This window comes from Mangifera indica, chromosome 14, assembly GCF_011075055.1.
Source record: "Mangifera indica cultivar Alphonso chromosome 14, CATAS_Mindica_2.1, whole genome shotgun sequence".
NCBI lineage: Eukaryota > Viridiplantae > Streptophyta > Magnoliopsida > Sapindales > Anacardiaceae > Mangifera > Mangifera indica.
The window spans coordinates 2,589,609-2,601,792 of NC_058150.1; the positions used below are offsets into that span (position 1 = coordinate 2,589,609).

At 32.5% G+C, this 12,184-nt stretch overlaps 3 protein-coding genes across 3 annotated transcripts; 1 reads left to right on the plus strand and 2 right to left on the minus strand.

Annotated features, from left to right (window-relative positions):
• Nucleotides 1-2,181: 2,181 nt before the first annotated feature.
• Nucleotides 2,182-2,979, minus strand: LOC123195446 (protein PAM68, chloroplastic-like). The gene has a single exon (XM_044609132.1). It carries the CDS (start codon nucleotides 2,870-2,872, stop codon nucleotides 2,297-2,299), a length of 576 nt encoding a protein of 191 aa, XP_044465067.1. The 5' UTR covers nucleotides 2,873-2,979; the 3' UTR covers nucleotides 2,182-2,296.
• A 2,218-nt stretch (nucleotides 2,980-5,197) lies between these two features.
• LOC123196529 lies at nucleotides 5,198-5,920 on the minus strand. The gene has a single exon (XM_044610593.1). It carries the CDS (start codon nucleotides 5,918-5,920, stop codon nucleotides 5,198-5,200), a length of 723 nt encoding a protein of 240 aa, XP_044466528.1.
• A 1,731-nt stretch (nucleotides 5,921-7,651) lies between these two features.
• On the plus strand, nucleotides 7,652-12,182 carry LOC123196252 (MOB kinase activator-like 1A). The gene is made up of 7 exons (XM_044610199.1): nucleotides 7,652-7,799; nucleotides 10,177-10,225; nucleotides 10,449-10,557; nucleotides 10,846-10,939; nucleotides 11,259-11,392; nucleotides 11,584-11,747; nucleotides 11,956-12,182. Exons 1-7 carry the CDS (start codon nucleotides 7,777-7,779, stop codon nucleotides 12,028-12,030), a joined length of 648 nt encoding a protein of 215 aa, XP_044466134.1. The 5' UTR covers nucleotides 7,652-7,776; the 3' UTR covers nucleotides 12,031-12,182.
• Nucleotides 12,183-12,184: the final 2 nt, after the last annotated feature.

The window sequence follows — 12,184 nt, forward strand, 5'->3', positions numbered from 1 at the left end:
CTTCTTTAAGCAAAGAATGCTTGGAATAGAGGGATCCCTGTGCCTTTCCCCCCAAACAAACACCTGTTCCCCCTCTCTGGTTTGTGGGACAAAAGTGAAGTATTCACGAAAGGGACCATGGGTTTAAAATTTATTAATAATATATTAAAATTAAAATTTTAACTTATTTTATATAATATCATAAAATTAAAATTTTATCTATTTAATATAATTAATTTAATTTTCAAAAAATGTTCCGGCTTAAATAAAGATTCTTTATTATACATATGTTTTTATTTTATATAATATTTATTAAAATTAATCTTATATAAAGATACAAGTTAGAACAATCCTTTTATTAGATACATAATATAATTTTTTCCTCTAAGGGATAACTTGAATAACAAATGAGAAAGATTTTAAACATAAAAACAAAATTTTAAATATTTTTCAATAATATTTCAAAATTAAACTCTTACCTTATATAACTCAAGGTTTTATTTGTCTAATTTAATTGATTTAACTTTGAATAAGTAATTTGATTCAAGTAAGATTTTTTTATTAGCTATGTATAATTTTAAAAAAAAAAATTGCATGCCACATGGCAAGTATAAGGAAAACCAAGCTTTAGGTAAAGAGGGCACATTAGAAGATCTTCTTAAGCAAGAAAAGCATAGTCAAAGTCCAACTCCAAAGCCATACCATTCATTCCATTGCAGTGCCTCAGCCTCTATCAATCAAAATCATTTTAGTTTTCCCATTTGTTTGGTTTTTAAGCAACAAATTCAAAACCACCCCATTACTTTATTTTACAACTTTCTTATTATTCACATATACTTTTCTTTGTGTAAAGATAAAACCCTTATGCATTAATACTTGTTTTTTAAAATTTAAGTTAATTAAAAAGAAAAATGGTACAGGGAAGTATTGGAACATTGGGGGGGTTTTAGACAAGTTAAAAAAAGAAGGGGGTTTGAAAAGTGATTATAAAGCAATTATAAATCTAAAGTTAGATCTAAATCTAAATCCTTAGTCTTTCCCTATTTCCAATGTTTGATTGATTATGTGTTGTGTATCTTTTGATTTCTTGTTTCAGTTAAGAACATTAACTTACCTATTGTTAAAAGAAGAGAACCATACCATACCATGCCACTCCAATCCAACTGGGCTATTTTTTAAGCCTTTATTAGACCTAATCCTTCTAGCTCCATTGAAAAACTCCTCCCTAGTTTTCTAAGTCAAAAAAAAAAAACCCATGTTGAGATTCCTAGCCTACAGTTGAAATTAAGAAATTATACCATGTACTATATGGTTATGTGTGCCTTATGACCTTATAAAAGGTAATTAAATTCTTCTATTTATTTATAGTGAAAGCCTACCCAGACACCTTTTCTGGTTTGATTTTGTTGAATAGGCCAAGTCATTCAAGGTGAAATTTTCAAGTAGCCAAAGGAAAAAGGAAAATTACAAAGCCAAAACTCAGTTCTATATGAAGATGAAAAGGCAGTCATCTGAATTTTATGGATGCACTTAATTAAGGAAGGCCGTCAAAGATTTGCCCTGCTGTTTTGGACTTCCTGGATAGGAGGGAAAACAGTACAAAATAATTTACATAATATTCAAATAAGAATTAATATCTTGTTTTCATTTGAAGTGAAGAACAAGACACAATTTGAATCACCTACAAATACAAAAATTGAGAAAATCACACTTTAAAAACTAGTTATTGATAGAGTTAAAAGTCATATAGACAGGAGAAACTTACCATAATATCAACCCTAATGTGAGAAGGTTATTGATTTCAGTAAGATTTCCTTGAAAAACATGATTCAGAATCAATAATATTGCCTTGATATAGAAATATGAGAAAATATTGTTGCAGTGACAATTTCAGAGATGCTTATGAGGTTGCAGAATTTGTTTAAAGCTCCTGTAGATTTCAGAGATCTCTGACTCAAGCCTTTACACTTTTTTTTTTTTTTCCCTTCACTTTTTCTTACAAATTTTCAGTATTGTCAACCAGTGAAGCTCTGTAGGTTTAGTACAGTCAATGTATTTGAAATTTACGTAAGAATGTAAGAATCTTAAGAAAGTACTATTTCTTGACAAATTAGAAGCAAGTAAAAGAACCCATAAAATTTACATGTACTTAAAAAAAATGGTTTTAAGAACAGAAAAAAAGAGCATTATATTCCAATTTGTATTGAAAAGACAGATTCAAAAAATTATGCAAGCAAGACCCATCAAATTTGCTTTGATTATTTGATAATAACAACATTTCTGCCACTCTGTAGGGACCAAAAGAAAATGTGAAGTTCTACTTCTTGCTAGATCCTCCCCAAAGAGATTGCCAAAAAACAGGCCAATTCTTCTGTGCCTCATTCCAACCCAACAGTGAGCCTTCCCTCAATGGATCCCAACTCGATGATACAATGCCATAACTTACCCCCAGAAGCGCAGAGCCGAAGAAGATAAATGAAACAATGAAGGGCACCCAAGTAGGAACATCAATCTTTAAACCAACCTTGAGATAGTAAAAGAATGGAAAGAAGAGAAGTCCTATTAACAGGGGAATTCCCACTGTGAACCCTATTCTACTGATCATTCTGTTGGTTACCATCTCCGGTATTATGCCTTCTTCTTGTTCATCGTCACCTTCTTCACCTTCGTTATCACTTTCATTGGCAGACTTTGACTTCATCTTTTCTGCTTTCTTTGGCGAAGGTTTTGGACTATTCAAGGTGGCATATAACGTTGTTAAGAAGTGAGTTTGGCATTCGTTTAGTTTTGTTTTGGAGATTGGCAATGCGGAAAGTTGTTTGGTTGGGATAGAATTGGATGAAGATGTGAATGTTAAGGGTTTTAGTGTTCTCGAAAGTGAAGAGGACTCCATGCCTTTCTCCTTTATTAAATGTATTAGAAATATTTCACATTTGCTGGATGAGGTGCAAAGCTTTGGAACTGATTTTGATAGTTCAAAACTACTATCTCCAAGATTGAAGGTTATTGATTATTTCCCAGTGAAAGAGATAGATATATTGACAATTTTAAGTTCAAAAAAGAGAGACCTTACGTAATCAATTATGAAATGCATCATTTCAATAATCATTCAGGCTTAAAGATGAACTATAAACACCAAACAATTTAGACTCCCGGGGGATAAGGCACCAGTCAACGATATTCTTTGAGGAAGATAACTATTCACTTCTATTGTAGCAAATAAAGCTCATCCAACAAAGTTCTATGCAATTTTGAGTCTAAATGAAAACCCAGAACTATGATTCCTTCTGTTGATCATAAGCTTCGTGCAACCCAGCAGAAATATGCTGGGTTACAAACTTACAATTAACCACACCGCAAAACAAGGAAGTTATCATGTTGAACCATTTTCTATGATTGTGGAAACAGTAAATGCTATTTCTCAATAACGGTTTAAAAAGCAAAAATGGTCTAAATTATGATAGAAAGGGAACCAGCAAAACCAACAGACCACCATCGCTAAAGACAGAACCTGGGTCATTTTGATACGGATCTGGGGGTTTAAGGAAGCATAATAAATTTGCCAACTGATCAGTTGATGATATAATTTCCTCAGTAACAAAACTATGCATACAGTACACAGATGACTAGACCCTTAATGTGTGGTAATACTATTAGAAGATTTTAAATTAAAGATAAAATAACACCCAATTACATGATGACACTTAATGTGTATACTTATCAGTGAACTCAACGTGGGTTCATGGTATTGCTCTTCGCTCATTGGCTATGCAGTTTAATCAGGGTTTGATTGGAAATTGAAATGGAATTCACTGTCAAAGACTACCCAATACTCGTATGAGAGGCAGAACGCAGCAAGAAATGTACCAAACCAAACAACGTTTGAAGACTTTTACAGTATAATAAATGACAAGACCATCAATTATCAGCCAAGTTTAGAAAAGAAAGTTGCAGATAAAGACATAAATGAAAGAAGAAGAAACATATATATTACCTTAAAAGTGGGTTGCGTTTGACAGAGTTTATAAGGCCATGCTATAGCAGCCATTCATTCACTTTCTATGGTTCAGAGGAGCAACACAGTAGCTTAAACTTCAAGTTTCATTATTGAGGTGAAACCCGCCATTGGAGGATGAACTTGGTAAGGGATAAACCGGACAAGGTTACATGTACGGAAAGGAAATAGTTTGAACGCTAGGGGGCGTTTGGTTTGAGTTTTTTAAGATTACATTGGTAATCTATCTTTTATTCTCTTATTTGATTTGTCAGTAATAAAATATTACAGTAATCTTATATTATCAATGCTGACGTGACAGGTAATATAGGTGGTAATCTGATTATCATTTTCACTTTAGGTATTTAAAGATTACTAAGGTAATCTTGATTTTATTATAATTATATTATTATTTATTAATTTTTTGAGATAAAAATTAATTTATTTTTAATTAATATGACAAATAATATAAAAAATATTTAAAAATAATTATATTCAAGGGCATTTAAGTAAAATGATTTACTAGTAATCTTTTATTACTTTCAACCAAACACAATAATTATTTATACATATCAGATTTTATTAAACATAGTAATCATTTATATCAAGTAATCTTCTAAGTATCTCTCTTCAAAGTAATCTTTCTATTTTGGTAATAAAACATTACCCAAATCAAACGCCCTTAAAGTGCAAGTTCCTTTTAAATAGTTTTTTCACACTCCCCTTATATTTTGAAATGTCTCATGTTTCTCCTAAACTTCAGGAATTAAAGATAGGAACATATAATGAAAGGGCATTTAAGTCATTTCAAGCATTTTGGAAAACAATAAAACTATATGTGCATACTTTTGAGTATATAATTAAATCATAAATATGTATCATCATATAATTATGTAATTTTGAATTATAAATAAAGTAATACCTCACTATATATATATATATATATATATATATATATATAGAGTAACCTGAAATGGAATCAAACAGTAGCTCCAAAAGATTAATAATGAAATCTCTGGCCACATATATATATATATATATATATATATATATATATATGTGTGTGTGTGTGTGTGTGTGTGTGTGTGTGTAGTTGCCATTAGATCATCTCAAAGCAAAAATGAGATGGCAGAAAACCAATGTTACATCCTCCATTGTCACCACAAAAACACATATATTTACACACAGAACAAGATGACACAGAAGCAAAGGCTAAAGCTTTAATTAACACCTTACCGGTGTCTCACCAGTTAAAAATCCTACCCCTTTTTCATCTTTAAACCCTACATTTAAATCCATACAAACATAAATTATAGTCCCTCCTTCTGTCCACCACAGCCAAGAAACGCCCTCAAATCTGGTTCTAGCTCTCACAGACAAATTAAAAACCACCTTCCCGCTTCTGATATCATCGTTTATCTTGTTCAATACATTATTTGATGAAGAAAAATGATCCCCAGTGGACAATTTCACATTCATTGTGGTTTCTTTCATCTTTTTCACCTTGACAGGCTTGGCGTCCGGCCCCAAAACTGAGTGGTTCACGGCCAGGCTGAAGTCTTCGTCTTGGTAGAATACAATGCAATCAACAAAGTCCAAGGAAATCTCCCACAGCCGGTCTGAGTTTTTGAAGGTGAGGTTGATGTCCCAGTTGGCTCTCAATGAAGTGTTGGCGGTGGATAAGTTTGAGGCTGACGCTGAGTTGATGAAAAGAACGGGGAGTTTGGGGCCGAGAGTGAAATACATGAGGATACAAACTAAAGCAGTCAGCGAGATGGTGGCTGCAATAATGAGGATCGGAAGAGCAGTGAGTTTTGCCCATCTTTTCATTCCGTAATGTACACGGGGCCTCGATGGGTAGAGCTGCGAGGTGTCGCCGTTAGCTAGAGGGTAAACTTTTGTCGGTGAACGGTGATCAGATACCGGTAAGACATGGTGTTCAGCCATTTGATTTAAGCTAAGGGAGCTGCAAATTGAAATTGTAGAGAAACAAAGACAGGGATTTACGAAGATGATGATGTTTTTGCAGGAGTCTTTGTTGGTGATGAAATCTGAAGGTTGCCCATGAAAATCTCTAAGGTTTATAGTATCAGTTAGTGAGGCAGTTCTAGCTTGTAGGCCGTGTAACTGAACTGATTGAAAAGTATCTATTTTTCTAGTGTCTCTATGACTTGATATAAATAATCAAATTACAGATGTATTAAATAATAATTTATTATTATATGATTAAATATATTAAATAATGGTATATCATTTTGTGATTAGATAATTTTGAATTAAAGATTCAAATAATATTCAATCAAATGATAACATATTATTATTTTTATATAAGTCTGTCTTCATTATTTATACATAATACTACTCTTATATACATATCTATCTTAAATTTATATAAACAGATAACTTACCAATGATAAACTATTAGGACAATGATCAGACATGTCAATTTCTACAATTAATTCATGATATAGTAGAAATCTGAAAGATAATGTGAAGAGGTTTTTTTGGGATTTCATTAAAACTAACCCTAAAGATCTTGAACTTTTTTGTATTCCGATTTCATCTTACAAATGGGTGGACATGGGAAAGAGATCGTGCAACATTCAATTTGTAGTCTTAAACTTTATACCATGGCCAAATGATTCATGGTGTCTAAATCATTTGACCATAATATAAAGTTAAAACTTGCCCCGACAGCTGCCCGTCCGGGTCGGTCAAGCCAATATGACCCGTCAAAAATTGACCCATATTCTCATCGAGCCAAAAAGAAGGCCAAATAAATTATCCTAAAATGAATCTTTCCACGTGCAAAGCGCAGAGTACCCCTATTGAAGCACACAGTACAATACATTCATTGCATCGGATTCTTATTTTCTTCATATCACAAGCAAAGAAATGAAGAATATCTATATTTAGGCTTTAGGTGAAAAAAAAAAAAGTGTAATCTTATATATACAATTAATTTTAAAAAACCTAAGTATCTATCTATTTGTTAAAATTTACTATTAAGATTAGAGGTAAAATTATTATTTTACAAAAAAATTAAAAACTAAAAATTTATTATATTTGCCTCTCTTAGTTTTAAAATCTAACAATTTCACCTCACCCAAAGTTTTAAAAATGATTATTTCCCTCAGGGTTTTCTTTTTTCTTCTCCAACAACCATCTTTGATGATCAGCCTCCCCAAACTCCTCTTTTTCGACTAAATCATGCCGCTCTTGGGTGAAATTGACACTTTCCTCCAAATCGATGAACGTGTTTGTCGCTTTCTTTCTGAATGCATTCATGTGGATGCATTTATGGATGTCGATCTGTAGATAAAAGATGCCACATTCAAATCTACGGATGCTGATCTTCATGTGAACATTGATCTGTGGGTAAGAAATGCCATGACTAGGGGAGGGTGAAGAAGAGATTGGAAGGGAAAGATGAGTAGATTGAGAGGGATAATGCTGATGTCCGAGAAAAAAACCATATAAGGAAAATGGTCATTTTTCAAACTTTAGGTAAGAAATAATTGTTAGTTTTGAAACTAAGGGGGGGAAAAGGTGATAAATTTATAGCATTTTAATTTTTTTTACTAAATAACATTTTATCCTTAACCTTAGGGGGTGAATTTTAATATATGGGTGTGTATTTAGGTTTTTTAAAATTAGTGGGTGAGAATTGTCCTTTCACTAAATCTTGGTGGGGCAGTCGTTGGCCAAAATAAAAAGCTAAAAATTAAAGAAGCTTTTCCAGTTTCAGGACTGGAGAGAAAGAAAAACTTCACACACAGAGACGCACGAGACTTTCTCCAGCCATGAGTCTCTTCGGTTTGGGCAGGTGAGCCTGAATCAAAAGCGAATATGCTTTTAATATATGATCGGATCTGTTAAAAAAATTGCGATATGGATCTTCTTTTTGGTTTATAATTAGAATTATTGTTTGTCCCGCAGCTTGTATTTATTGCATGTCTTTTGTTTTTCGATTTTTTAAATAAACTAACAAATTACATGTCTATGGTGTGAATTTCTTATTCTGATTTCTGTTCATGAAGTGGCGGGTCGAGTTTTTGTCTATTCATTTTTATGGATCGAATCTTTGATGAATTTGAATTCATTTCTGGAGATTGTGTATATCTGTTTGGAGCAAGGATAATTAATTTGTCGAGTTGTATATATTTTGAGTAAATTCCGTCATATTACAGAGTAATCCATTTCTGCAATTTTAGTTCAGTCTAGTGATAACTTTCATTGTTTAAATCAGAAAACGGTTGAAACTTGTCTATTAAGTTCTCATTTTTCATCATATATATGATTGAAAATAACACATGTTACCCTTGTTGATTGATCCCTTTCTGGCTTGATTTCTTGTTGAAGCTCAATTGGGTGAACGAGGCCAATTAATGTTTTAATGTTAACTCCCATTTTATAATATGCTCTTTCTATGTGGACATGCTAGGAAGCACAGAAACGCACCATTTCTGCATTTTTGAAACTTTTCAGAAGTTGAAACACTCCCAAAACAAGTATGAAACGTTAAAGGGGCATTTTAGAAATTTTTAAAAAGTTCAAAACACGTTTCAGATAAACAAACGTGTATCTTTGTTATATATCCGAGAAGTCGACAACCTGAACTTTCTTTGACACGCTGAGACGCCAAACTTTCTTTGTAACACAGTCCGACAGCCCGAACTTTTCTATGTAACACAATTTAAACTGTCTTGGACACATCCAAACTTTTCTTTGCCTGAAAAGTTTAAATTGTGTTACATAACAAGAAATCTTGCTAAAAGGGACAGTCCTAGACACTAGGGAGGAGAGGATTTTGGTATATATGGAAACATGAGTGGTCTAAATTCTTCGTTTTTGGTATATATGGAAAGAAGTGGATTTGGAGTTTATGTATATAACATTTTATTTACCTGATTCAATGGTTGGGAAGTCGATCACTGGACTCGGAGTTTGTCCTACTCGGTATGGTTAATTTGGCCCTGAAGGGCCGGTCTGGCTTGGGCAAGGTTTTTCATTACCAAAAAAAAAAAATAATGATGTTTGTATGTGTTTGTATAAACATCATTGAAACGAAAGAACTCGAACCACTAATTTTTGGCATAAACATCGTTGCTTGTTTTACTAATTTTGAATTTACAGATGCTTAGTTTTTCTAATTTCCAATCAATGATTTTCTTGTTCCTTTTTTGGTCTGAGTTCTTCCTTTGTATGAGCAATTTTATTTCCAAAGACTTTGCTTAGTTTCATTGGGCTTTAGTTGTCCCTTGTTTTATATGGGTTAGTTTTATTGTTGCATTTTTTTGTGAAATTTTTTATATTTCTTTAAAAAATATGCTATATTTTTATTATTTGCATGTTTTTCCATGTTTCTGTTTCCTATAATTTTAAGAAAATGCATTTCAACATTTCCGTTAGGGTGCTACGTAGTAGACATGTAATAAGTTTTGTTGATTACAAAACTAAAGATCAATAGTTGGTCGAAGATACATGGTAATTCCCATTGGTGGCATTTCTTAAAAAAAAAATTTCATCCATATGTAGTCATTAGAAGTTCCTTTATCTTCTTATAGATTCCTATGTGTCGTGAATATTTGAAATAAGCATTCATGTGCGGTTCTGCTTCTTACTTTGGCAATTAGTGCTACACCAAGTATGTAAGAGGAATTGTACATATGGTCAATATGATTGTTTTAATGTGTTCTAAAAATTGGGGATACTTCAATGATCATGTACCAGTGAAAGGATTATGATGAAAGGTAATGTGGCCCTCAAATGAATTTCAAAACTTCAAACCATAAAGAATTAATGTCAAAGATATTCTTGTGTGGGAGTGAGTAGAAATTTAGGATATGCAAATGTAGTTTACTATAGATGGAAACATCGTCTTTGTTAATTCAGGGATGATTGATGGTCAGGGCTGTGTTACTATTTATGGTTTGTAATGGTGAAACTAAATAGTAGGGCATTGAATTGATATGATATTTGAAAGAGGGATGCCTCTTGTTTAATATTTTCGAAACTTTACGATATAACACCCTTCCTCTGTGCTCTCTTTCTCATGCTTGTGCTGATGCTGATGTAGATATTTATTCATGCGGCAAAAAGGACTCCTGGTAGAATTTTAGTTCATGATTGGTGCTTTGTACAACTTTGTTATTTAATTTTTCAGTTGTTGAATCTTGCTTGATAAATATTTCCGGGTACAGAAATCAGAGGACATTTCGCCCAAAAAAGAGTGCACCTTCAGGGAGTAAGGTTGGTAATCTTCTTATAACTAGTAGTTTTTATATCTGCTCTCTTTCTTATATTAATAACATGAGGTATTTACTATTCTATGATGGATAGTATGATATTCATATTTGTATCTTTTGGTTGGAAGATTGAGGCAAATATATTTGATAATTTTTTACATTTTTGTTTCAAAAAATAATTTGAAAATAAAATTTCATATTCATCTTATCTTGAACTTCTGATGCAGGGTGCACAGCTTCGGAAACATATTGATGCCACCCTAGGTAGTGGAAACCTGAGGGAAGCAGTCAGACTTCCTCCTGGAGAGGATCTAAATGAGTGGCTTGCTGTCAACAGTAATACACTTCACTCACATGTTCTAGAATATTTTTTTCCTTCAAAATAGACTGTATTAATGCTGATATATGTGTCTTTTTTCAAAGATGTTTTCAGAAATTGTCTTAAAACAAAATTTTCACCCTCATAAATTGTTACCAATTTTCTGCAGTACATCCTAAATAAGTTTGTTGTGTTATAAATTATTGCCAATTTTCTACAGTACATCCTAAATAAGTTTGTTGTGTTATAAATTGTTGCCAATCTTCTGTAGTTCATCCTAAATAAGCTGGGCTTTTCTATTTCAGCTGTGGATTTCTTCAACCAGGTAAATCTGCTATATGGTACCCTAACAGAATTCTGTACTGCTGAGAATTGCCCTACAATGACTGCAGGCCCCAAGTATGTTATTAGATTTTGTATTTCAAAATATACAATATTGTCTGTTCTTTGGAACTCCAAAGAAATATTCTTTATTTTGCTTGCTTTTAAGCGTCCTGCCATTTGTATTAATTTTGTACTAAGGTGTAATTGCTTCATTTTTCAATGTCTAAACTTTTAGAGTTTTAAGAGTATTTTTGCATCCTAAATCCTCTCTCTTTCTTTGTGGTAAGTAGTCTAAAAGTGATGTACATTTTGCAAAATTAAAATCTGAAATAGTTAAAACATTCATTTTATGTTTTCCTTGTTGCTTAATAAATAGTGTTGGGAAACTTCACAGGTATGAGTATAGATGGGCAGATGGTGTACAGATAAAAAAACCTATTGAGGTTTCTGCTCCAAAATATGTTGAATATTTAATGGACTGGATAGAGTCTCAGCTTGATGATGAATCCATATTTCCTCAAAAGCTTGGTATGTCGATTTGCATATGCACTGTCAACTTCTAATTCTTTGTGATAAGGTTAAGCCACAATTTTGTGAACTTTTTTTATAACTATATCCTATGTAATGAGAAAGGCTAGTTATACTGTCACTACTAATTTGGTTGCCATTTGTATGTGTACATATGTCTGCAAATTTAAAATCACTTCTAAATTTTGTAGGAGCTCCATTTCCTCCCAACTTCAAGGAGGTTGTGAAGACAATATTCAAAAGATTGTTCCGTGTATACGCCCACATTTATCACTCTCACTTCCAGAAGATTGTGAGCCTCAAGGAAGAAGCTCATCTCAACACTTGCTTCAAGCACTTCATACTGTTTACCTGTGTAAGTTACAATTCATGCCAATCTTATTGATAAACCAAATTAGGTGCCTATTCTTCATAGCTGTGTCGATATTAGACAAGACCACACCATCTTTTCTCTGTTCAGTTAAGAAATTAAACTTACAAAATTAGGCAAGATGTGCATGTCATCGATGGAAGAATGTTTTATTTTTATTTTATTATATTGAATATACTGCTTTCGTGTGCAGGAATTTGGTCTAATTGACAAGAAGGAGCTTGCACCTCTTCAGGAGCTTATAGAATCCATAATCGTTCCGTACTAAACGTTACTGGGTTGGCATATCCTTATAAAAAAAAAAACAATTTTATTTTTAGAAATATGTAATCAAATTAAATAAATACTTTTATTTGACCTAATTTGTCGCTAACACTGCTTAATATTATAAATTCATCTGGATTCTCTGTGTTGCCTATATT